Genomic DNA, 27,865 nt, shown 5'->3' with positions numbered 1-27,865 from the left:
TTTGGTGACGTCTGGATCGTGTCTCTGCTTTTTGCGGATGATGTGGTCCTGTTGGCGTCATCGGCCCGTGACCTCCAACTATCACTGGATCGGTTCGCCACCGCATGTGAAGCGGCTGGGATGAAAAAAGGTGGAGTGCCTTCTCCGGGTCAAGGAGGAGATCCTGCCCCAAGTGGAGGAGTTCATGTACCTCGGGGTCTTGTTCACAAGTCAGCGAAGAATGGAGCAGGAGTTCGACAGGCGGATCGGTGTGGCGTCCGCACTAATGCGGACTCTGCACCGGTCCGTAGTGGTGAAAAGAGAGCTGAGCCGAAAGGCGAAGCTCTCGGTTTACCCGTCGATCTTCATTCCTACCCTCACCTATGGTCATGAGCTTTGGGTAATGACTGAAAGAACAAGATCACGGGTACAAGCGGCCGAAATGAGCTTCCTCCGTAGGGTGGCTGGGCTCTCCCTTAGAGATAGGGTGAGAAGCTCTGCCATCCGGGAGGAGCTCGGAGTAGAGCCGCTGCTCCTCTGCGTTGAGAGGAGCCAGATGACGTTGCTTGGGCATCTAGTTAGGATGCCCCCTGGACGCCTCCCTGGTGAGGTGTTCAGGGCATGTCACTCCGGTAGGAGACCCCCCGGAAGACCCAGGACACGTTGGAGAGACTATGTCTCTCGACTGGCCTGGGAACGCCTGGGGATCCCTCCAGATGAGCTGGAAGAGGTAGCTGGGGAGAAGGAAGTCTGGGCTTCTCTACTTAGGCTGCTGCCCCCAGGACCCGACCCCGGATAAGCAGTAGAGGATGGATGGATGGATAGCAGCATTTTAAAACCCATGTAATGATTTACTGTGGTCAGGGAGCCTGTTGAATCCATAATTTAACCTTCATGCTATCTTAGCCTCTGTCGTTTGTCACATTCAAGGAGCAATTGCATAAATCCCTGTTATCATGCCAACATTGAGATAATTCTACAGTCTTAAGAGGCCAGTGTGAAATCTTCCATCACACTCTTTATAATGATGGCTTCTTTTCCCCCCAATTTGAAACACTCGCCAAGGGAAGCTTTTATATACACTGACTTGATTGGCTGAACATTTAATGAAGATGAAGCTGCATAATTTTATACTGTGGAGCTCTGTGAGGAGAAACCGAATAAATGAGTGGAAGGGTGAATACCTCCACATTTCTCTTCTTTTTTCACCTTGGAAATGAGATGGGAATAGAAACCAACTCACAGGTACGCACTTTGGTACAGTCATGAAACTTTAGTTACAAGTTTTGTTCGAGGTCCCAAACTACTCTTGACTCTGATTTCTGATTACAGCCCGATAGAATGGCTTCCAGGAAATGGTGTTAAACAATAATCAAGGCTAAATGTAAAGTCCCCCGACTCCTGTTTGCTTCCGATCATCTCGAATACTCTCTAAGTGATCCTTGAACCAATCATGCAACTTGAGAAAACAACCTCTGTGACATAGGGTCTACTGCTCCCCCCCTACAGGCAAAAACCATGAGGCTCCTCAGGCCACAGGAGGAAAATATGAAAAAAGGCATAAAAAGAGATGAGCACATGACCGTTATACGCATATTCTGTGATGCCTGTTGACAGGAAGTGGATGTTGTAACCGATCGATAAGGGAATGTGGCCCTTTAGTTGTCTGGCAGACAGTAATTACATGGTGGTCTTTTACAACGTGGACTCATTATCTTACACTCTGCTCATGGTGGATAGGTGACGAAAAGCGTGTGTCCTTAGCTGCTGTGAGGGACCCAGTGTTGGTTAACAGTTGAGGTTAGTGCTTGTGGGATTCCATAGGTCACAAATCTGAAACAGTATGGTTAGGGTCACAGGATGATTAGCAGATTACTTACCGGTTTAATTGGGCTTGAAACAGAAGCAAGAGCAATGGTCTGTAAGGTCCATGCTAGTCCCATCCAGTGAAGAGCTGTAGCTCATGAGCCACCGTAGTGAAACATGCAGGCTAGGTTAAGAGATAAATGGCTTGGTTGGCGAGCTGTGTCATCTCACAGTTCAGTCCCCAGGACTACAGTTATTCCTGTAGTCAACCGAGCCTGGAATGTCCTGCAAAGTGCTGTACGTTTGTCTGCATGTCCACTTCTTCACTTCACTTGGACAAAAAAAAATAATTCAAGGGTGAGGTCCAGCCCAAGATCAGCCCAGCAGGGATCAGCTCAGGGAAGTGTAGCAGGAATGTGATGCAGATTAATAAAGCAAAGCCACTTTCAGTCACTTATGTTAAGTTGCAAAAATAATGAGCCAAAATGGGTTTCACTGTGTTTTAGATGAATGTTCATATCTAAAAGCAGACCCATCCAGGTGCTGTCCAGACTAATATAGACTTTCGTAAATCCAGGGAAAGTGACATTTTCCAGACATCATACATTTTCTGTTTTTAACACCTCTCTGTCCATGCATTTTATTGAAAATGGTCTTTGTCCACTTGGTTTGATCAGATGAATCCATATGCCTCCTGGTTTTGAACTTCCTGATGTCACTTTTTACTGTGTTCAGTCAGACATTTCACAGTTGAAATTTCGATGAGGATCCGCCACCATTGGCCAACACATTTCAGACTTTGATGGATTTCCAGGAACAAAATCCATCTTTACCAGTCTGGAGAGCACAGGTCCATAAGCCCACAACATCCATGGAAAAAAATAGGTATGGGTGCAGAAGCTGGTAGATATTTGAGAGGAGTTTAAGGGCCTTTTTTCTCTTCGTAATTAGCATCAGCTTCTCCGTGGTGGTGAAACGTGAGCTTCTCATCTGCCTCCCCAAATCAACATCTTTATGGTTCTAGAAAATAGGAGATGAAGAACAAGAAGTCTGTAAAAACATGCATCTGTTAAAAGTAGAAGCAATGGGGCATGAAGGGGTGAGCAGAGATTGGATAATGAGCACAGGATAAAAAAGGGAAAGTAAAAAGGGAACTTGTTGGGCTTCTTAGGCTGATACAGGGGTTTTATAGAAATATTACAGAACAAAGTAGATGAATATGGCTTGGTTGAATTTTTTACAGCTGTTGTATGTAACGTGCCCAATTTACAGGAGTTCTTCAACCCCATCTGTCAGAGAGATTGTAACAGCATTTATTGTGTCAGAGACAAAGCAAGCTCCCTTTGAAATCTAAACCATAGGTGTCAATCACAGTCACTGAACATCACCTGTCTTCAAAGACTGTCTCTCATTATCCGCCCCTCTGCTGTCTTTCAAATCCTTCACTCTGCACACCATGTAGATGATGTCCGCACTTGGGCGGTGCAGAGAAACGAGAAAGTGAGAAAGTGTTAGGGGACGACAATGATGCACTGAGTGGGGTAGAAAACCAGGCATGAAAAAGAACTCTGCCCAAAAAGGGTGCTAGAAATATATCTTTGGAGAGTTAGTTAAAAATCAGATTTATTTTCAAAAGATAATGGGCTAACAGAGAAGACAGAGTTACCAAGAGACATCAAATGACATAAACATATACATCAATAATCTATATCTTCTATCACTTTCTGCAGGAGTATCTAGCTGTAGGGAAATCTACCCAGGAAGCGAGCGTTTCCTTTACTCAGATGGATCTCAAACCACTAATCTCTGGCTTGATCCCCAGCTTCCCTCCTCTATATGTGAAACGAACCTTTGGCAAATTACTGAACCCCAAATTCAATCTAATGAACTAACTAGAGGATTCCATGGTTGCTCTGCCCACAATCGATGGATGAATGCGCTTGAAAGGTCATCTGTAAAAGCCATTCATTCACCAGGTCGAGACAGAGGCCTCGTTGTCCATATCCCTCTAGTATAGTATTAGTAGTATAGTATTTACCTGAAACGTAATTAAAACAAAGTCTAAAAGTAGCAAGGGATTGACACTAGCCTATTGTCATATACATATACGTAAGGAGAGGTGGAGGGAAATAGGAAAACAGCCAAGAAAATGCTTGTTTTTTTAGAGCTCTTCATTACTCTGATTGTAGTGTTGGCTCGCTCTCTTTGTGAGGCCGCAAGACCCTCAGATCCTAAATTTTCTCCATCCGACACTAGGAAGCTGTCTGGTATCAGGTGCTGGAGGCGTCCAAGTGGTGGAAAGAAACACGTGAGAGAAACAATAAGAGAGTGTGAAAATTACTGACATGGATACAGACAAACATCAGCAAAAAACTGAGAGGAAGGGAGCAAAGAGTCTCATTCAGTACGTGACAGAGAGAAGTTTGGAAACATCGCAGAGAGGGGGGAAGGAGATGGAGGTCTTCTGAGAGATGGATCCAGGAAGACAGACAACAGTGAAGAATGAGGCTAAGCATGCAGAACAACATGAAAGAAGTGATGATAGATTCAAATACACAAAGGGCAGACAGGCTGCAGGGTCACAGATGGGCCACGGGGAGAACAAACACACACACACACACATACACAAGCCCCTGTGTCCTTGCTCCTCTCCTATCTGGTTGAGCCTTATGGGAGAGTTCATGCCGGCTTGAGGCGGCTAAAGCTCACACATAACCCAGCACAAGTGCATGCGCGGTCATGCAGGGATTGTGTTACAGGGTCCAACATGGACACATCTCGTCTTCAACCACTCTCAGGACACATGTGTGAAACTTCATTTAGCTGAAATGTAAGTAAAGGAGGGGATCACACACACACACACACACACACACACACACACACACACACACAGAATTTCCCCACACCGCTTATTAGTACCATCAGGAATGTCCCAACTAGTTTTGATGACAGCAGATTATTATGTTGAGAATTGCCATCTTTTAATTCAACTAGATTCTTCACCAAAAATCACACAAATACTCTTCTGAGTATTCCGAGTATTTAACACAAATCCTTCATTGTCATTTAACACCATGGGAATATTTGCAGCACATGAGGTTCTACGAATTGCAACCTTTTGCACCACATGTTGGCTCTGCTCACAGCTGTGAACACACCTTCCCGTCTTTGCTCAGTGCGGCTTGTTGCTGTTGTGGCCCCACATTAATGCTGCCCCCCCCTAACAAAAGTGGCATCCCACCAGCCATTGGTCCACAATCAAAAGACTCATTATTAGTCAAAGATATGCACACTCATGATGAGCAACATTTGTTAATTACATTTGACTTTGAGTATTTGCTGGGTTTTAGTGTGTGGGAATCAACAATGCCATTAAATGAGCAATTAATGATTAATCTGAATGATTTTGGTTCCTCTACACATGCTAAAGATGGTTCAACCTTTCACCATCAGTCTCATGTCTTTACAATACTGACAGCAAAAGAAGGGAAATGAGATTAGACATGCCAGCTGGCACATTCATAGTATTCTTTGTCAGATATGTTGCAATCTGGACTCTTGTTCGTGACCTTTGACTGTACCAGTTCATCTTTTAGAGGCTGAGATCAGGTCTGAGCTGTTAATGAGGCCACGTGGGGGATCTGCTGTAGCCTACATTTGTATTTTTTTGTCCGTGTTGTGAAGAATTCAAATATTCTCAATTTAGCTGCTCTTTCTTGGTAACAGCGCAAGACTTTCTGATTGTTTACTAAATGTCAATGCAAGCACTGTGGGAGTTTCTAAAGTTGCTGGCTAAATCCATAGCGCACCACACCCTCTGTCTCACTTCTGACTGCTGTCGATGAGCAACTCGATGACACCTCATTTCAACCCTTTCCCAGAGGCCAATTATGATTCCATATTAGCCGTTGATAAAGTATTTGGACTCAGCTGTTTAAGCCACTCATGTGAAATTGCTTCTCCGTTTATTCGTTCTAATGAAACCGCCGTTTCCAGAGTGGATTAGTGTTAAAGGGGAAGTGCTCTGGAGTGGATTAGTATAGAGAAAAATCTACCCCATCAAAAAAAAGGATGTGCTTGTAAATTTCTCTACCGTTGTGGCATTATTGGACGGTTCAAGAAGTGGTTGTGAACTTTTTCAAATCACTTTAGCAGCTTGGATTAAAGGGCTGATGACGTAACATTAGGATAATTTGACACAACCGAAATAATGCTGTGTTTGCACACTAGCTGTCCTGAACTCTCTCTGTAAAACTTGTTCTGATCAGCTTCCTTTGTTCAAAGCTTTTTTGGGGAAAGCAGCTAAAGCAATTTATTAGAGCTGACACTTAGGGTGGCATAAAGGACTCTAAATAGAATGTTCAGGCCCAATAAATGGTTCTCAATCTTCATACTTATCATTTTGGGTGCTGCAAATCACAGCTTCTGAGGGTTGTTCTCATATTTGGCCTGTCCTTTATTGAGCGAGTCTCTTTTAGTTTTTGTTAAAGGCACGGACCCGTGTCGTCTTTGCTGCTGTCAGGAATCATAAATCACCTGGAGTGTCCAAGGCCACCAAGCTGTCTTTTTTAAAGTCTACAGACAGGCATGTGGATCAGTGCTTTGGCAAGGATTTTTAAAAGACTTTAGCCTATAGTGCTACAGGTTCCAAGTTCCTTCATGTAATTCATGTAGACATCCATCTAGCAGAGTGCAAGAAGAACAGAGAAAGGAAACTGTACAAGCTTTACAATTGAAGTTTTGCATCCCATTTTTAATAATTCTAACAGTGCCTACAAGTTTCTGGGATGTTTCAGGACAAGCAAAGTTCAAAACTTGCTGTCATTATGTTCAGAGCAGAAAGGAATCAGAATTGCTGAACCTTAATTAGCTTCTGGAGACCTTTCACGTTATCCAAGGGGTCAGCTCTGTCATTGACCTTTTCGAAAGACTTTGTTAATAGTTCATAGCTTCATAATGATGGACTGATGTTGACGTATACATCAACCTTTAATTTGAATGTGAAATAACAGGAGGAAAATGTTCTTGTTCAGGGTTTTTTTTTTTAAATTAACTTATTTCCTTTCTGGTACATGTCTTAAGCACTGAAAGTCCTGAGAGGCATGATGGACCTGCGTTAGCTCAGATGTCATCCAGCTCTGCAAACATTGTTTAAAAAGCAAATGTGTTGCTGCCAGCGTGAGCAGCCACTGAGTGTCTGCATTTATGCAAATGAGGAGCACAACCGAAGCTTCAGCATCTCACTGTTAATTTAAAGGCCTGTTTTTGGTCAATTAAAGCAGGATCAGCAACTTGGAGACCCCGGCACACAAGTCTGTTGTTGGTAGACTGCAATGATTTGCATAATCAAAGCTTTTACTTATACATATTATTTTATTTGATCTATTGTTGTCAGTTTCTTCTATTTGACCAGTAATTACACCCCAATAGAGCCAAATCTGTCACTTTAAACTCTTTTCATTTTTGCATAAAAAAGTCTCTCCTCTCCACCCTTAGAGTCTTCAATCTTCACAAATCCATCACAGGTTAGAAAATATAGTTTTTAATGAGGTGTATGCAAACAACTGTAGATGTAATATATACAGCAAAAGTCCCCAACCTTTGACTTGCTCTATTCAAAACTTTATTTTGCGGTTTTGAAGAATCGATAGTCTGTAGTTCCATTTAAATGTGGCCTTCCTTCTATTCTGCAGTAATTATCTTTTTAGATGATTCATAAATACCTAAAAAAAGGGAGACAGTGAAGGGCTGCATAAACTCAACAGGTGGTCTTCCACATCTGGCAAAATTGTGGTCTGGCTAACAAAAGAATGTGGTCACATGACTACTAATGTGGTCTCTGATATTAATTAGACATACGTGGGGATTTATCTTTGTGCTGATATTTGATTTCATCTTAAATTCCCGATTAGAGAATTCCTCAGAGACTCTGACACTGGGAACAAAAATATTTCCTCATATTAAAAAGACAAATAAAATTTAGACGCACGTCCTGGTGCATTTTTAATATCTGGGCCTTGACCATGAATCTGTCAATATTAGAATCTGTGGCCCTGTAAAAAGAAGAGAGAAATAAATATTCCCCTCAGTAGAAGAAGCAGCACTGGCTACAACCTCCTATTGTTCTGCCAGTGGTTTCTGTATCCTGAAGAAATTCCCGACATTTGAACCATACATTATGTTTCTCCATTTTTCAGGTCTAACTGGACTCTTACTCTTCCTCTGAACTCTTCTTTTCTCTACATTACCATCTGTATTTTTCCACTAACTATCTTTTTGGTTCCTTTTCTTTTTCTGTTTGTCGAAGAGAAAATGCAGAGTGATATAGAAAAACCTTCATCTGCACATCTGCACCCGTGAATCCACTTTACTCCCTCAGAACCCTCATCATAATTGAATACATGATGCTCCTGCTGTGACTCTATTCAATACACTTGACAGTGATTACAACTCTGTACATTGTTCATGTTAGAAAAGTCATTTGCATTTCCTGCTTCCATTTATTTACTCCATTTGTGATTTTGTGTAAATATTTCTGAGCATGTAAGCATTGATTTCTTTGTTTACTTTACTTTACATTTACTTATTACACAACTTTTTCAATCTTTGCATTTATCATTTCTTTTAAATCTGGGAATACCTTTCACCAGAGCATTAATTATTAAGCGTTGTCACGGGAACATTTTGCATGTTAACTCTAAACACTCATTATTAGAAGTCCGCCCCAGCATGAATGAGGTCTAATTGTTTTAGGAGCACATGTGAGGACTGTTCTGAATAATTATTGTTGTGCTGCGATTAAGGGCCAAGCTAAAAGGCTCAATTTGCACCTCTTGTGTTTTCTGCTGACTTCAAGTTCTGCTGACTTCAAACTACATGATGAGTCTGAGACATCCACTGGCCAAATAACCAGATTCACTACTGTCAAACACAAGCAGCAGAGTATCAGCACTCATGATCTGGCCTGTTGTTATAAAGTGTTATAGAACAGGGGTTCCAAAGGTTTCAATACAAGGTCCCTCAAACAGCACAGAAAATATGTACAGAAAGATCCATGTTTAAAAATAAATATACTTACTTTTGTTCACTATTTAATAGTATAAATCTGTGCCCAAAGAGAAAAATCAATGTGTAATGCCTCTTCCTGTTTCCTTCCAAAAACTAGGTAGCTAAATGCTAGTTTGAGGCTCAGAGCAGCTCGATGGAGCAAATCACCATATTTGTTTCTGCATCAACAGGCAGGGTTGACAAGCAGACAATAGATTAGCATGAAAAATAAGACTTGATGTAATATTATTATAAATTATATTCATAACAATACTTAAAAATATTTTGATTCCAATTGGTTATTTCTGCATTTTTTTCCCCCTTATTCTCCCTCCAAATTTTGGAGGCCCCCCCTCCTCTCCCCACTGTGAAGACAACTGGAAAAACACTAACAAAAAAATCTCTGTTATTCACAATAGAAAATTTTCAGACCACATCTGGGCATAATCAAAAAGAAAAGTGTTAAGCACTTGTGAATTTGTTGCTTTTATTCTGAAATTTAAAAAAAGCTCTCTCTTGCAGAAGAATGTGCCATTAACTTCTTTTCCTTCTTCCCTTGATGTTCTCTCCATTATTGTCTTGGTTCTTTTCATACACGCAGAGTCTACATTATAACCACGCTTACCCCCAATTTCTGTGCTGCAATCTTATTCCTTTGACCTCCTAAATTCATCTTTCTTTACCACTTCTTTCTTTTCTGTCGCTCTCATCTCTATACCTGCCAGGTCCTTGCTGGAGTTGGGCTCTTTGGCGACAGATGGCGGCCTGCTTTTCATCTCAATGGTGACCCTGGAGGAGAAACGGGACTTGGTGGGCGAGAGCAACTCCTCATTGGCTGAGGATTCGGTCCTTGTCATTTTGCCCCGACCCATGCTGTCCTCTGCAACCAATGCCACTGTGTCTCTTAGCAAGCTGCTTGGTGAGGTGGCCCTAGACGGTGCTATTGCTTGTTCTTCAAGGCTCTCGGGCAGTTTGGACGCAGAGCGCGGGAGGACCTGGACCTGTACACTTCCCCCTTGTCCATTACTCTGTGTTCTTGTCGCTGCTGCAGCGATGGCTGATTTTCCATGTCCTGCCCCTTGGTTACTGTAAACTTTATATCTTATCATAAGGATAATGATAAAAACCAGCACAGATGCAACAATAATCCCTCCGATGATGATGATCATGGTGCCTCCCAGAAAGTGGCTGTGCAGTGCCTGGCACTGGCTGAATTCTGTGTCAGTAGTGAACGACAGACACCCCAGGGGACGCGTGGCGGTCAGTGAAGTGATGACATCATCAAACACAGCCAGAACACAAAGGTCATAGTTGCGTCCGGCGGCGAGGTCCCGAACCAGGAAGTCATTGCTGCTGGATGGAATCATTCTGCCAAAGACAAAGCGGACAAAAAAGTTAGCAAGAGGAATGTAGAGACTTTCTCTCGACACTGCTCTGACCACCATTTTAACTACATTGTGTAGCAGTGTGTAACTTTTGGTCTGAAAAAGACAGAATTACAGACACCAAATACAGAATATGATCTAATTACATGACTCAACAGAGCCAAAAGGTTTGTTTCTTTATAACACCTTTAAAGAGGGAAAAATAACTTCCACAGGTGATTTTGGACAACTTTTTATGTTCTAAGTAATTAAAAAAATTAAACATAATAATAATAAAGGGTCTGTCTTATTCAGTGTGTTAATCAATCAATTAATCAATCTTTATTTACATAGCATCTGTTACAATCAAAATTGTTTCTAGATGCTTTACAGAATGCCAGGGCCTGAACCCTAACAAGCAACAGTGGCAAGGAAAAACTCCCTTTTAACAGGAAGAAACCTTGAGCAGGACCAGGCTCATGTAGGGGGATGAATTTGTCAATATTTCCAGTCAGACTTAAAATGATGGTTTAATGTTGTTGACATTCAGGAAACCCAAAGGTTTTTACACTGGTGTTTAATCACATAGGGGAAAAAAGTATGATTACAAGACTTATGTAAACCTTCAAAAAAACCTTTATGTGAAGATGAAAGAGTGAAGGTAGATGTTTGTAAGTAATACCAAAGTGTAGATTTTTGGCCCAGAGTTTGTGGAAAACATTTCATACTGTAAAATTCCAAGTATGATCAAATTCATAAACGCAGCAGTAAAACTCATCTAAAACACATAAAATAAAAGAAAAAAAACAGCATCAATAGCTTTGAGGAAGAATCTTTGGCACAGTGGAAGTCAACAAGTCACGTTGTTGGAAACTAACACCAGCAAATCTGTTGTGAGACATGATATGCAGCCAAAATTGTTCAAAATTGAATGAAAAAGTGATTTTACCTGCTGTGTTTCACCTTAAGTGATTTTCTATGCAGATATGTCTTACAGCTTGTTAGATGTTAGCTGCATTTTTAATCACTGACTTCAGAACCAAATAAGTTTTCCCCCTCATCAACACTCCTCAAACGGTCAAGCAGTAATTCTTTGACAGCTGACCTGCTTAACAATGATTATTTGTCATATTTATTTCTTGCAATTCTCTCATAATGGCTTTATTCCACTGAACCAGAACAGGGTTTCAAAAAGGCAAACCAATGCAATTTAATACAGTTACATGAAAAGCACTTGTGAATTACGATTACTCCTGTCAGCTCCTGAACAATCCACCTGAATTTCTTCCCTCAAAAAATCGTTGGGATAATGGAAGTCTTCATTGTGTTGTGAAGAGAGAACTGAATACCCACAGGTTATTATGTTGTCAACTGTCAAATGATTCCATACAAAAATGACACACTGGATCCGCTCTGAGGGACTCGCGGCAACTGGTGCAGCGTTGAATCGTACGCGCCAACCCCTCCCCCGTCCACCCAGAACGTTATCACTCAGGACTCTAAATGACTGTCTTACTCCACACTTTTCTGTTGTGTGTTATTATTTGAAAGCCACAGCAGCATCCCCTTCACTGTCATCCTATATGCAGTATTTGTATGTAATGTTGCCCAAAGCACAGCACATCACATTATCACTCTTATTTTCACACAGAGTTTGGGCTCGAGAGCCTCACGTGATGCACAACCCCATACATGTGAAAAAATAGTCATTTTCCAAGACAGACATTCTGGATTGTCACCATTTTAACTGCAATCTCAAGGTATTTCATTTACTTATTTTTTGGTCTGCATACTCTGAACTTGGTAACCAGAGGCAATGCTATGCATTTCTGGTTGCTCATGCTAACAAGACTACCTGTGCCAAACATCCACACATCGACTTATGTTGCCTTAATCATATTTTCACTCTGCTTCAGTCACATTTCTCTACCTATGCCACATTGTCACACCTCAACATTGAGACAAATAAGCTTTGCAGCATTGCGGGAGTGAAACAGAAATGATGGGGAACATATGTATGTATGTTTGTGTTTAAATTAATGAATGGAGACCCTCCTGCTGATGGCCAGCTGGGTTGAGAGGAAGTAGAAGGGGGAGGACAGGTAGAAGACTTCAAACTGGGTTTAGTGAGGGTTAGGGAGTAAGTTGGCATGGTTATGGTCATACTGTATTATATCTGCTTAAGTCCCACAGAGATAGCAATATGACGATGAGTGTATGTGTGTCAAAGAACTAATGGGCAGTGGGTAGATTGGCTGTCTGCGCCAAGCTCATCTATGGCATCGAACCACCATCAGACCGTACACTTGACAGATCGCTCAGTGTTGATGTGATCTCGCTTTGCTGGTAAAAACTGCAGTCCCAATGTGTTTCTAAAGGGAAACTGTGGAGTGATATAAGGAAGAGTTGGACCAGCATCATAAATTCAGAGGACAAACTTAGAGATAAAATCAGAAAACACAAACAGAATATTGTATTAAAAACAGAACATAGAAATAAAAAACAATATTTTCTTTGGCGCCTCTCGTCTGTGCAGCACAAGAAACTCAATCAAAGTTTCTGAGGGGAGAAGCTGCAGGGAAATCAGACCTGTCCAGGAGTGAAATCCTCACAGCACAAGTGGGCCCCTGATCCAATAGCTCTGCTGTCTGACACACCACTTTCCATTTTAAGCAACTTTTGGTTCAGACTTACAACAGCTCCACGCAGTCGGAGAAGGCAGGACCTGTGATTCATGACAATTTGAGCGTTGTAAAGGTGTTCTTAGCGGTTCAGTCATCTGCCTCAATAGCGCGTTATGTAAAAGTCGTGACTGATGGTAATGAAATTGTCATGGAGACAGAGGGAAGATTCCTTGTTCAGCGCAGTGAGTCGTGAGGACATATAAGAGCATTGATATCAGTCAGATTGGAAGGATAGAATCTGTAGTAGTAGTAATAATAATAATAATAGTAATAATACTTTCATGTCATTATGCATTTTTATTCTCTTCACAATGGAAAGAAAATGTTCATGAAAAGATTCCTGCACTCTAGAAAAAGAAGAGGTAGTGGTGTGAGGTCCTGTTTCTCTGATGGATGATGAGAGTGAAACACTAATGAAGGAGTTCTGCTGTACATATTTTGAGCCGGTCTGTGATATTTTCACTCCTGTGGTGCACGCTTGTCCCGATCTGTCACAGTGGTTTGATCCTAATCCTAATTATGCTTCTCAGACTCTTTTTATTCTTTCAGCAATTATTGTCTTTATGCACAATATCAAAAATAATGAATTAGCTGCATTTACGATCCTACCATCAAACCTAAATGGATAGAGGCTTCTGCACCGTCCAGATGTTCTCTGTCAACCATTGGAGCTCAGATACAATTCAGCAGCTGTCTGTAAAGTAGCAATGTTTTCAGTATTCTCATGTGCTCCTTATATGTTATATTCTCTTATATAACCGCTCAATTCCTGAACAAGTGGCCCGAGGCCTCACGTGAAGGCAGCCAGAACTGCCAGAACCCGGAACACGAGGGTCGTGGATTGAAGAACAACTGTGTAGATTTTGTGATGGGACAGTTTGCACATTGTCCCTATGTCCACGTGAGTTCAGCAGGCCCTCCAGCGTCCTCCTAAATCGACCTTAATGTGAGTGTGATGCGTTTGTGTGGATCCTGAAATGAGTTGGTGATCTGGTACTCTGCCTCCCACCCCTAGCCCACCCACAGCCGTCAATGATAATTTTGGGATTCTTTTGAAAGATCAATAATTAGCTGTCTTTAACTCATGTGTCAGGAAGAATTTACATGCAGACACACAGGGAGGTTCACACAAGCCTTGCTGGACATCTCACTCTGACCAGCATAAACATCTACTCAATAATGGATATTAATAGGTTTTCCACCTCTGTCACACATGTCAAACACTTTTATTCCTTCTTGTCCTTTGCTTACACCTTGTCTGAGCCCGCAGTTCGCAGAAAGGGGTGGTAGGAGCGGTTGTGTACTAGGCTTTATTCACATAATGGATTCCATATTCAAATGCTGCCAGCAGAACAGCAGAGTGAGTCAGGCTAAAGCTAACACCAGCCTCCAGGACAGAGGTTAAATGGTATTAATAAATACAAATAATCCTGTTAGCAGCAGCCACTCTACTTTATTAGCATGTCATTATGATCTCATCCCAGGCACAAACAGTAATGGGTTTGTTAGGGGCACATGTTACCGCTGTGGTGGGGTAGGAGGGCTGCTGCATGCATGGTTCAGCGTGTTCGGGCTGAGTGCGTCTGACATTTGCTACGCGTGCACTAACATGTACACCTGTGTCGATCCATCAGTCTGGCATCTTGAATCTGTCTGCATTGTTATGTTGACTGATGGGAAGCCATTTTATGTAGACAAGCTGTCGATCAATCTGACCCCAGGCTACTAATGTATATGCAGTGAGGAGTAAGAGAGATGGAGACAGAGGGGGGGGGAGAGAGAGAGACGGGTCAAGTCATATTGGGGGTTCAAGGCCCTTACTGTTGATCTAAGGTGAATGTCAAGTGAATATTTATGAAAATGCACCTCAGCTATTCTTAAATGATGAACCAAGCCAATTATTCTATGCATGCTGATTTGAAGAGGACACCAAAGGTTTGACAGCGATCCTTTGTGCCCCACAAGTCTATTTCTCCTCATCTCAGAGTCAGGTCAAAATACGAGACACTGTATCGCTCACACATCAGTGGCCGGAAGGATTGATGGGCAGTTATGTAGCTCTATTCCAAACCTCAAGATTTAACTTTGAATTATTTAATGCCTGAAAAAGAAATAATGATAAAACCCCAACTAAAGCACGTATCATTTTTCTGCATCACTTAAATTTTCCCAGCACCCAGGGGGCAGACTGTGATGTTACCAGCTTTAATTATGAAAACAAGTGCCCCATATTTATTTTTCCTGCACTGTCTTCCCTTCAGGAGCCAGCAGGGCTGAGGACTTCCTCCTGTCAACCTTTCCAGGAGGTGAGGCAACACCCCTTGCCTTCCCGTGGGGAGATGACTCAGCATTTGTGATGTTCACTGTAACATAATGACACCAACAACTCTTCTTTTTTTATTTCTTCACCTTTACAACCTCCCCACTCCCTACCTTCCCTTTTTCCATCAATCATTTCGATCACTCCTCCCCCTGTCCTTCTTCAATTATATAAATTATTATGATGTGATTTTTATGTTAGAAAGACACAGCAGAAAGTGTGCACTGAGCAGATGTGACTTGTGGTTTAATCATCAAAAAATTTCTTCTGGCCGCTGGGAGAAACCAACATTATTATTCCCAGAAACTGTGAATAAAAAGCCCATTGTTGTGATATTTCATGAATGTAGTGTAAAACTCCACATGTCCTGCCGAGAAGCACTACAATATTCTAGTGGTGAGAAAAACAAATGTTATTCCTAGAAAATATCCTTTATATAACATAATTAATAATGTTATTAACAGGTAAAAGTGAAGATGGAACTCCTGACACACCCAAAGTACAATTCAACTGATTTACATAATATTTTACTGCTCCCATTAGCGTAATCAACAGTGTAAAGTTCTAATTAGAAAAGGCAATTTACACTGACACTGCTGAAAAATTAACTGGAAAAAAAAGGCGTGTCATCATTTTAACTGCATCACCTCAGATGGTCAATTTAAAGGAAATAAACTGGTTGGGAGCCAGGCTAGATCGGGAGTGTGACCTGTGAGTGTTGATATTAAATAACAGGTTCTACCTGTTAATATTTTCAGTCTCCATCTTTAATTTAGCTGATGTATCAAAAGGTGGGGAATTACAATTTAACCATTTATAGGAGAAAAGCAAGCAACGGACAGGCAAAATTAGAGCAATGAACGCTGATCTTAGTCCCTTAGAGTCTTAGGAATGAGTCCTATTCAGCTCACACACTAATGTAACTACTGTAGATGTATCCTACATTCCTCTGGAGTCATGTCACAACTGCTGTTGTAGGAGTCTCCTATCCCACAGTTCCTCCTGGAACTGCTCACCTACCAAAACTGATGAAGCATTCTTCATCTCTGTGCTCATTATGAGCAGGAACTTAAATGCAAAGCTGACATCTGCAGATTCCAGAAGATATTAAAGAGCATTTTTTTTCCACAGATGAAGTCCACGCAACAAAGTGTGCTGATAGTGGAAGTAAAGAGAGGGCTGAGGAAGAATGGCTGTGTAAGTCTATCCTGGTTGGGTTCTCTTGGAAGTTGCCTAACGTACGTTGCACTGGCGCAGGACTGTAAATGGGAGCTCGACTATTAATAGGACAGTTGTTTAAATGTTGCTCTAATCCTGAAATTTCGATCATCTCACGATCATCTCACGAGTATAGTGGAAGGTTTCAACTCAAACAGTCTTTACTTTCAATTTTGTACCCTTAAAGATAGAAGGAAGCTGTATTAGTGTGGTAGACATATGATTTAATACAAAAACATACATGACCTTCACTCCATCTGAGTCAGGGGCTGAGGATAACTAATACGAGATAAAGCCAGTGCAAATCCCCACTGTCGCTATTTTCCATTAGTCCATCCTTAGTAATAACATTAAGATTAAATATAGACAGCAAAATGTGAGATAAATATAGATGTAACCGACAGGATCTACCTATGGATTAATGCTGGAACAATGTATATTATCAGAAGACACAAAAATACTTTATTGCCTTAAGAAAATCTATGCTAGCAAAGCTCACAGGAATAATTCCACTATGATATATACAGTAGACTCCATGTGTGTATATATTGAGAACACATATATATGGAGAACACATCGAGCATTCACCGAAGCAATTCTCTAATCTAATGCTTAACTTATTTCAGCAAATATGTAAATGGGATTGATTGGAAACAGAAAAAGGGGCCTGGAGCCCTGCAGTGATCCATAAGTGTTTAATTGCAGGCTAATCGATTCCAACTGAAAGTACATTATGTTGGGCTGATAAATAACCTGATGACGGAAAGCCAAAGCCAAAGCCAACTTACACATCATGAATCCACACATTTAATTAATTTTGTGGTGACATATTATTTGTAAAACAAGTTGACTTTGGGAAGAGTTGAAAGGTGGCGAACGGCACAAAAAAAGGCCAAAGCTGTATTTTTAGTGTTTCATTCGATTCCTCAGATGAAATTTACAGAGACAACGAAAAAACAAACCTGTCATTTCTCTATCTGCAGAGGTGTGAAGATCTCAACCTATACCAATGGAAATTTAGCATCTGCAGCAGGCCAGCACAGCCTCTGTAGCACAACACATTCCTGATGAATCCCAGGCCGATGGAAAACCAGTGATGTTTCGATATTTCATCACAAAACACTTTTATTAACATGCCAGGGGCTTTTTATGTTATTATAAAAGACCGGCAAAGAAACATTCTTCCATCTCAGAGTAATCTGCAAGAAGGTTTGTTCCAAAGAATAGCAGCACAGCTGCCTTTTTTTAAGGTGTGTACTGATTGATTTAATCACATTTTCTATTGATGATTAAACTGTGACTGGGGTTTTTCCGTTAAGTGCTCCTTTAATATATTGTATACATTGATCTATATGAAAACAGAGATGTGTTTTATCCCATGAACCTAACCTCCTTCACTCTTGCTCTCTGCTGTCTCCCATTCCATCATTGTAGCAAACAGGAAGGGATTATCTGGCTGGAGATTATTACGAGATTAGTAGTGTCTGCTCTATGTTGTGTGTATGCACTTTGCTGGGGCCTCTAGTTTCACAGTCGACACTTCAGTAAATGGAGGGAGAGAAGGAGGGAGGATAAAGAAGCAGGTGGCGGACTGACAGAGAAATACTAAACACCGAGTCTCTTAAAGAAAGACAGATGAAGAGACGCTGCATCAAATCGTCCAGTTCCCAATGTTGGATGATGAATATCTGAAAGTAAAATGTCCTCCAAACAACCTTAGTCACGCGTCACCTCCAGATGCGGAAGCGCCATGCTCACTGACCCTTTATCACGTTCTATCCCACATGTTTATTCTGGTACAGGAAGCACTATAGATAAAAGTAACGTCAATAAACTGAATATTTCATGACTCTATAGGCCGTGTGTCACTAATAAGTGACGTTTTGAGGGAATGAGCACTGTTTGCTCCGGAATGCACCAGTGCTCATCATGTTCCAGACAAAAACAAGGGAAAGTCAATAGAAAACAGCAGGAAAAAAAGCTTCGACAGAGCAACAGCTAGAATGGTTCCACCGGGCCCTTAAATGTGAGTTTCTTCCAAGCAAACCCAGCTTCAGCATTTTATCCCTTGTTTGAATTCCACATCTGGCTGGATGGAGTCTGTAAACTGCTCCAGATAATTAGCGGGTGGCGAACTGGTGTGTGCACTGCATTGAACTGCTGACCCACCTAGGATTTATTACCACCTCTTACATCTTGACTTACAGGATAGGCTCCACGGCCCTAATGACCCTAATGGAATAATTAGTGGGGAATGGAAACTGGATGAATGGATTTATCCACACGTGGGTGGATAATAATGGGATGCAAAACCCTGACAAGAACAGACAACTTATTGACTAAAATGGACACTGGTTTGCACTGGAGAATTAATGAACAGGGAAAAGCCTTTTTATAACATTTATATTAGATTTTCACTGAAATGAAAGAGTTGGATTTCTAGATTTCATATTTGTCAAAACAATAGTGTGCTAGTGTTTGCATGTTTTCAGTTTAAAGGGCAGGGAGGATGGCCTGCAGTGTCTGAACTCTACTGGACGTAATATATCAAGATTTGACATGTAATATAAAAAAAATAAAAGGAAAAGCTGTTGACATGTGAGTAAAATGCCCCCATGGCCAGAAAAATGAACTGTCTTTTTGTTTACAGATCAGATGTATGTGTGTGTGTGTGTGTGTGTGTGTATGTGTGTGTCTAACTCATTCAATTCACATCAAAAAGTCACCTTGTCATTTTAACAGGACATAAATCTTGTTTATAGTCAGCATTTCTGCAGTTCCAGTATTTCATCCATCTATTAACTCCGAATTAGATCATCCAACCTTTAGCTTCCACCGTAGCTGCGCTGCTATGGACAAGGTGGATCCACTATGGACGCTGGACGCCTCTCCTCTCCTCTCCTCCTCTCCTCTCCTCTCCTCTCTCTCCTCTCCTCTCTCCTCTCCTCTCCTCTCCTCTCCTCTCCTCTCCTCTCCTCTCTCCCAGCACTATCAACCCCCCGCCTTCCCCCCAACAATTTTCTCCTTCCATCACACCCCCCAACCCCATAAGACCTCTGGGTTTCTTCCTGTTAAAAGCCAGTTTTTCCTGCCCCTGTTGCTTATTTGGGGTTCAGGCTTTGGGTTTCTGTTCAACCATTTTTTCTGCTATACCAACAATGTCAGATGTCATTTAGCAGAGTGATTTTAAACTGCTGACTACATGGAGGAAACCCGGATGTGCGAAAAGCCACAATTCTGGGTGACTTCACCAAACATAAATACACAAATAAATGCAGCGTGTGTTGTTTTCCTGTATTCAGTAGCTACTGACCTACTCTATTTTCATAGATATGTTGTTTTTTTGTACGTTCAATCCTCCTGTGAACAATCGGACAAACACAGGGACAGAAAAGGGCTTAACTTCAGAATTATTAATGAAGCAAGATGTTCCTGTAAAAGGTTTTGTGGTAAATAATTGATTAAGTATCCATCAATCTCCAGCCTGCACCTGTTCTGTGTGTTCATCATCACACACAGCCACCGCACCATTCTGAGACACTGATTTAGATACTTACTGGAATTTTATAGACAGCTTGCAGCATGTGGTCAATATTTTGGCTGGTGTGTGTCCTACATGTTCTGCACGGAGCTTCCAAAAATCAAATGTGCACATTCTGTAGATGCTTGAATGGGTTAGAACATCTATTCACACACACGGGCAACATTCTACCATTTCAAATTAGTAAGTCACAGTCCAAAATGGCTCAGAGACACAGACAACAGACAAGGGAGATCTGTTTTCTTTTTCTTTTTTGTGAGTAATGTCCAAAGACAAACACACATAATAATTCAGACTGTGACAGCCGTAACCATTCTGGAGAAAATGTCTGTCTCTTTGTCAAGCAGAAGAGCCTGACAGAATCAATTAGCAGGCAGGAAAAAGAGAGAATACTGGATTCAATTAAAGTGACAGCTTCTCCCATAGGCACACCACTCACTCAGCCATTATTCACCCAAACTGTGTGTTTGTGCATGGGGGGGGGGGGGGGGGGGTGAGTATCTGTGTGAGTTTATCTTAAAGATTAACTCATTTCTCACCATCCAGCCCAAGGTCACCAAGCTCTGTTAAGGGTTTACACAAAAACACAGTTAAAAATTGAATCCCTTCTTTAACCATCCAGATTGAGACATACACACACACACACACACCACACACACACACACACACACACACACACACACACACACACACACACACACACACAGTGCACAGTTCGAAGCACAGCTTTGTTACGAATCACAGTGGAATCTCAGGCCCCGTTAGCGTCAGGAGGGGATCACCTTCTCTAATTCTGAAGAAAGCTCCGGGATATTTCTGCCGTCTCGTGGAAGCCAGATTTATAATTACAAACTGGGCTTGTTATTGCTCCACAGTTACTGAGCCAACACAAGGAAGTCCACAATCATTCTCAGAGAATCAATAAGTGAATGTGGCATTTGAATACACAATAAAAGAGTAATTGGCTGTGCCTGGGTGTGTTAAAGAAAGGATACAATTATCATCTGAACAATTGAGTCAATAAGAATCTAATGCAAAGCGCCCTGCCAGTCTTGCTGTTACATATTTTACAGTTAAATACGACTGAACGATTGCCTTCCCTCTGTTTTTGTCTGGCAGCTTCCACTCACCGGAACACTGACAGTCTGCTGTGACTGGCAGCCGATTCTATTACACACTATTTCTTATCTGTTGTTGACTGTAATTTTGTCTGAGCTACATTATAAACCCTCAACTGGGCTCACTCCTGTGGTGACAAAACTATTATTGATTATCGGTAGCGTACATAAATGCCATGTATATGTGGCAACAAGGTCAAGACTTTTTTAATGAAATTTCCCAGTCCCGCTGTGGTTACTGGGAAACTGGGGTCGTCCTGAGAGGTCACAGTCTTTGCAGGGGATCATGGGGTTATTGGAAATATTAGAGATTTGTCTCTCACCCAAAGCTTCATTAAAAGCTTTATGACACCTTTTAGAAGTTTATCATTATTAGTGACCCCAGTCTGCCATAATATTGAGCTCAGACATCAACAGCAAGACCTACTGGAATCAAAGAGTAGGTAATTGTGGGTTTTAAACTCCTGGGACTACAGATGGACTCTAACCTCCACTGCTCTGGTGACCGGAAACTACACTTTCTCAGGACATTGAAAATGTCTCTTCTGGTCTTGAGTAGTGTCCTGACATACTTCAGGAGATGGCTCTACAGAGGGAACAGACCAAAGAATGAATGAATGAATGAATGAATGAATGAATGAATGAATGAATGAATAACTGGACTCTCTCTACTCCCATAACGGACATCTACAGGCCCTGGAGACAGTGCTTATATGCCTCCCACCATCTGTTCACACTGCTGCCTTCTGAAAGTGGCTACACTGTTCTGCCACACCTCCAGCATGAGGAAGGGTTTTAGATGACCTCTGCAGGGGCCTCTGGAGCATGGTGTCGCCTGCATCTTTAAGATGTGAGGGGGTGTGGAGCCCCTGATAGAATAATATTGATATTTTATTATGATATTTTCCAATAATAAATAATAATAATAAAAAAAAGTTTGTTCACTCCCCAGCACCATCCACTGCTTTCTGCCTGGACAGAGACATAGTGGGCTGGAGTCAATCCCAGCAGGCTTGGGGACAGAGGTGGGGTAAGGCCCTTACAAGGTGCCAGCTTGCAGGGCTAACATATAGAACAATTCACACAAAAGGTCAATTCAAAGTCCCCAATTTGTTAACAGCTCAAATTTCCCTTAACCTTTATTCCAACAGGGAGGTCCATTGAGAGTAAGCTCTCTTTTTCAAGGACGCTCTGCAGTTAAACAGAGTTCAAAATACAGATCAGACTGAATCATTGCGAGTACAGAAAGTGCAAAATATGATAGATTAAGAATAGCAAGAACAAGGTTGAATCCTCAGGATGAACATTAAGGAGCCTGAAAGCCTTTACTGAAATGAGTTTGTAAAGTTTCAATGAGTCCTAATTTATTCCAGCAGTACAGAACAAGAGGAGCTGAATGGTGCTGAGTGATATTCAGACTGAAATGAGCCTGTGCATGAATTTGGTGAAGCAGCAGGTTAAAAGTGAGGTTAAAAATGATGCAAGCTTGCCAAGTAGGGCCTTATAGATAAATATCAACAGTGCTGATCTTTGTGGGTGGTAAGAAAGGGTCAGCCAACTTTACTAGGTAAAGTTCAGTGGTGAGAAGAAAATGAGTCACATCAATCACAACAAAATCACATCTAGAGGGTTCAGTACTGAGGATGTGGACTTCACGTATATCAGAGTCAAGGTCAGACGTTATAGAGAATTGTAAAAGAAACTCTTCAGGCCCTTGGTGTGTAATTAGCAATCATATTTCACTGGTGTAAAAAAAAAAAAAAGAAATCTGCAGGGAATATATCTCTTACATGCTGACAAGGCTTACTTTGCTCCGGTAAATTAAATGTAGATATAGAAATAAATGCAAGAATACAAAACTGGATCGCTCCTTCCTTGAAACTGCCAAACCAAAGCATTTTCTTCCATTATGTTTAATGTTTAGTTTCTTTAGCTATGGCCAGAAGAAGTGAACATGGTCTTCTGGGTTCTGTTCATCCATCCACTTCATTAATTTTGGTTCCAAGTAGAACTGCTGCTTGGACGCTCATCGTGTTTCCCAACAAATTATGTTTTCTTAATAAAACTTTCTAAGCGTAAACCCTTCCGTCTATTACCAGAACATTTGGGCTGTTTATTTAGCTGTTTTTTGGACTTGTCTTAGGACCCCTTGTGCGATAATGACTAGCAAAGCTGCCTACCACACATGGGGCTGATTGCAATGGAAACCATCATTGCCACCAAAATGCTGGGAGGCTGCATGTCACTGTGATAGTGGGAGGCCATGGCCCTCGGCACCATACAACTATGAGGGGAGCACTTTTAATGCTACGTTGCTTCATCTGAGTGGAAAATAAAGAGTTTAACTGCTGGGACTTGCTGTTGTAGACACTTCAGGCCATGAAGCAAATCACATTGAAGAGTCCTTACTCAGTTAATCGGAGCTTCCAGGACATCTCTTCGTGGTTTCGTAACAACTGTTAGCAGATGATGCACATAATGTGGATCCGTACGCTGGCTAAAGGCACAACTTGTTTCATCCAAGTGGCACCAATCTGCTATATTGTATGTTTTTTTACTTATTATATAAAAAAAATCTCTATATATAAAAAAAAAAAATCCCACCTCACTGCTGTGAAGCTAAAGCTGCACAGGTATACATATATCACCTGACAGCAAACCTTATCACACTTCCATACCCTTTCCACCATGGTTGGTCACAGCATCTTAAAGCTCCTTCCACCTATCAAAAACATGGTCAACCATTATGGAGCCAGCAGCTGATGTGTTCCATCTCCACCACAATGAATAACAGTACTTAGAGAGGGTACTTGGAAGCACACATTTGAGGACTAAAGTCACAACTTCTTATGAATATTGACAGTTTAGTTGAGCTACAGTTAGAGCTGAATCTTTACTCAGAATAATTGAAAGCGAGTATAATGATCTATTATTGAAATCCCGTCGATTTGCGCTCCCAACTTGTTGATTTTGTGCCATTTCCAGTTGACCTCGGACGTCAAAGAGCCCACCAGTGAGATAGCAAGGTAGCAAGCCAGATACCATTGCCAACTTGAAATCATAGATCCCATTCCACCTAAAATGCAGCATCATGAGGAAGATATCTCTATTTTAAAAACACAACAATTGTTGTTATTGATCAATGACATCATGTGTCCAACATACACAAGTACACGAACACGAGCACATTGCTGACAGCCAGGCAGCCCATCAGCCAGCAAGGCCTGGTGCTTTTTTAATTTTTGCAGGATTTCCAGCAGCTTTTCTCTTTCATATTTTATGTGGTGTAAGAAAGGGTCTCCCTGAGCCGACTCATTCAAACACCATCTTGCTCCATCTTCTTTGTCATCTGTTGTTTTAGCAGGATTAATGCAATAATTCAGCTTTTTCAGGTGTTATGTAAATAAACCTACTTATTGTTGCTCTAAACTCATATCCACTTCTCACGTGTCCTTGCATGACTGACGTAATGCATTTATTTTAAATCTTGATGTTGATTGAGTAGAATAAGGGTGAGCCTTGAGGGGATAGTAGGGTTTATTTTAGGTGCGGCATCATGGTGGAAGGCATGGAGATGGAAATTAGGTACCAGCCTCATTGTTTGAGTTCAGAGTTTCTCTCACTAAAAACGCTCAAGGTTTACAGATCCTCCAAATAATCATTACTGATATTTTGCTTTAGTGGGTTTTTGCTTTTACGTGATCCTTTAAAAACACAATATGGAGGACAAGGAGGTACATGTTCTCCCTATTTAGTGCCAGTGTGAATCTTACATCTTACATCTTAGCAATGCCTTAACAAGCTGCAGCACCTCAAAGCAACTGTGATAGCAGGTGTGTGGGGGCTACTTCCAGATTTCTGCTTATTTATCAAAAGTATTGATCTACAGACCCCGATGGCCCCTCACCCATCACCCAGAGACAGAATGAGGAAAAAAATGGCACAGAGTGAGATGGAGATACGGCCGCAGCCAGGAAGATTAAATTCATGTAAAGTACAATGTTGACAGAGGGGCCGTGAACTAAATTTAGCACATTTATCACAGATGAAACTCAGACAGTGGGAAAATGAATGGGAGACACAGAGGTGCAGATGTGATGCTTTGAGCATTAAATGGGAATAAGATGGGACATAAATGTAAAAGCAAATGAGAGAGGAATGAAATATTATCGAATGACTAGCACTGACACTGGAGAAGCATGCATTTAGTGCAGCAGGCGGATTACAGCCTAATTTTACATCCATATAAGTGGGCCATAGAGAGAGCGAGAGAGAGAGAGAGAGAGAGAGAGAGAGTGCGAATGAGAGAAAGGAGGCAAGAGAGTGGACTGAGGCCGATGCTTGTTAATGGCTTAAGAGTCTTGTCAGAACTGAGATAGACTGAGTTCAATGTCAAGTTGAACTTGATACACACTGGAGATCTTTGCGGTTCAAGCTGAGCATGTTTTCTGTTCAATGCAGCAGAGAGAAAAAGAAATGCAAGGCTGTAGATGCTTTCTGGGCACTGCTGCTGCAAGTCTCGCTTTGATAATGGATGGTGTGTCCCTGGTGTTGAGTGTGTGTGGTCTGACTCACCGGAGAGACGTCCAATGTAGAGTACACCATTTGGCAAGACACCCATTTACTCTCAGTCAAAAAAAAGGAAAGATGTAGTTTGTGTACCTGGAGCTTGAAAGGCACACACTGTTTATCCAGCGCTGCTTCAGAACAAAGTCAATGGCTGCAGCTTCAACAGACTGTGTGGAAATGTTCTACATTAAATCTATACATAGAGGCAAGGCCAGGAAAAAAAAAAAAGTAAAATAAGAGCCACCTTTTTAGATGGATGGTTCATAAAATGTACTCAAATATTAATTCATACATAACTTACTTAAAGTATACTTGGAGAAAACATGCATAAACTCTCAGACAGTTTACTTTCAGGCAGAATATATATAGATTATGAATAAGAAATGCGCAGAGCGCATCACTGGCGGGCTGAATTTGTAAGTCCACATACAAATTTGCAAATCATTTACTTGGCTTATGCAGATGCGGTATCAGAAAACCCAGCAATGTTTATTCAATCGGAATGTATTCACACAATCTAACAAACAACCCCCACCACACATTCACACATAGTCCAAATCAAGCCAGAAGAAAATAAAAATAATTAAAGAAATGCATAAATCTCTTGTGCTCACACACAGCGTTGGCATTCAAGTAGAAACAACAGACACAGTACACACATGTCCTGTAAGTAGTTTTCTATTCTCTACTTATACCTGATCCTCTTCATTATAGCCGCGGAGGCATGTGGCCGTTATTGCAGCCTCCTGCTGCGCCGTTTGTGAAGACGCACGAATAAACCAACTTTAGAGAGAGAGAGAGGCGCCAGAGACGGATAGACAAAGAAATTCAAAGGAATACCAGGATGGAAGGAGGGTGGTGGACAGGCTTTAATATGTTACTATAAACTCAGTAATGAAAGATGGAGCAACAAACACACCACTGGAGTACATCGAGCCCACTACTGAGACGTGAGCCCATTAGCAGTGACACGGTGCTGGTTCCATCAGTTAAAAGTGGCTGCTCAGCATGTGATTGAGCCCCTGAACATGATTCAAAATAACGTTTGATTTTTTGACCAACATATGCATCAACGCAGCCAAAAGATACCAACTACAGTCTTGATTATATACGATTAGATTTTACGGTCTGACCTTAAACATGAAGTATTTCCATAAGCTTCATCTGACTGAAAATCCAAAGAATAAAGTACTAATTGTACTCCATGCAAATTGTGCTGTGGAAGGATGTCAAGCAGTGTTTCACCCCCTTCAGAATGTGTTGGCAAAGTTCCTGAGGAAGCCGGTGACACTAACAGACTTTGTATATTGCACTCTAAGTTATTTGCAGCTACCAGTGCTGTGACTGATAACTGTCACAGCACACTTGGTGTGTAAAGATAGTTCTGTACACAACAAGCAGAACCAACTCTGCTCAGATCAGTTGTGTACTGATAAAACTTTCTCCCAACATTTTCACACAAAGCTGTCAAAACTGTCCCCCAGCAGTGGACCCGTGCACATGACCATCCAAATCAGCTCAGAGCCAATAATTAGATCTGATGCATTCAAATGCATTTCAGTAATGGAATAAACTGACAATCCAATGTAGTTTTCTTTGTCAACTGGACTGTATTTCTTCTCTTTGAAGATGTTTCCCCTTCTATCCAGAAGGCTTCTTCAGTTATGAACTTGCTGGGGACCGAGCTTGAAAATATAGCCCTTGTGAACGACCCTACCAACGACCCTGCCAACGACTCTCAGGTGACCACCCAGATCATTAGCATGCCAATGGTCCACAAGGGCTATATTTTCAAGCTCAGTCCCCAGCGAGTTCAGAACTGAAGAAGCCTTCTGGATAGAAGGCGAAACGTATTCAAAGAGAAGAAATAGTGTAGAAATAGTGTAGAATCTTTTGAAGGATTTAGGTAGGTAGTGATGTAGGTCTTCTACTTCCTGCTGCTGCACGCCATGTTTGTTGGCTCTGGTCTTTAACTCATGTCATGATGACATCACTCCCAATGTATTTGAGTGCTTTTTATCTTCACATGCTCAGATGTGAACGTTTAAAATACACAATATTTATGAGTCTTGGTGAGAAATGTAGGTGTTATCCAATTCTATCACATTAGGCTATTAAAATGATCACTTGAATAATCTGACCAAGAAATCAAAACTACTTAGGTTGTCACCGTCATGTGGTCAGGCCCAATGAGGACCAAAGACATTTAGCCCAAGCAA

At 41.4% G+C, this 27,865-nt stretch overlaps 1 protein-coding gene across 7 annotated transcripts in view; it reads right to left on the bottom strand.

The window, feature by feature from the left end:
• Positions 1–27,865, bottom strand: part of zgc:172282 (leucine-rich repeat and fibronectin type III domain-containing protein 1-like protein) — a 118,322-nt gene that overhangs the window by 10,953 nt on the left and 79,504 nt on the right. For 3 of the 7 annotated variants that reach the window (XM_057049838.1, XM_057049836.1, XM_057049837.1), the window contains 2 exons: positions 3,964–10,200; positions 1,860–2,805 (listed from right to left, as the gene is read on the bottom strand). In XM_057049838.1, coding sequence (XP_056905818.1) covers positions 9,480–10,200 — 721 coding nt within the window. In that variant the 3' untranslated portion in view covers positions 1,860–2,805; positions 3,964–9,479. Of the gene's footprint in view, positions 1–1,859; positions 3,260–3,963; positions 10,201–27,865 lie in introns of all 7 variants that reach the window. The other 4 variants (XM_057049839.1, XM_057049843.1, XM_057049840.1 and 1 more) reach the window with 4 other exon arrangements.

Source organism: Takifugu flavidus, chromosome 12 (genome assembly GCF_003711565.1).
Source record: "Takifugu flavidus isolate HTHZ2018 chromosome 12, ASM371156v2, whole genome shotgun sequence".
Lineage (NCBI taxonomy): Eukaryota > Metazoa > Chordata > Actinopteri > Tetraodontiformes > Tetraodontidae > Takifugu > Takifugu flavidus.
This window is presented reverse-complemented; position numbering and strand designations above follow the sequence as displayed.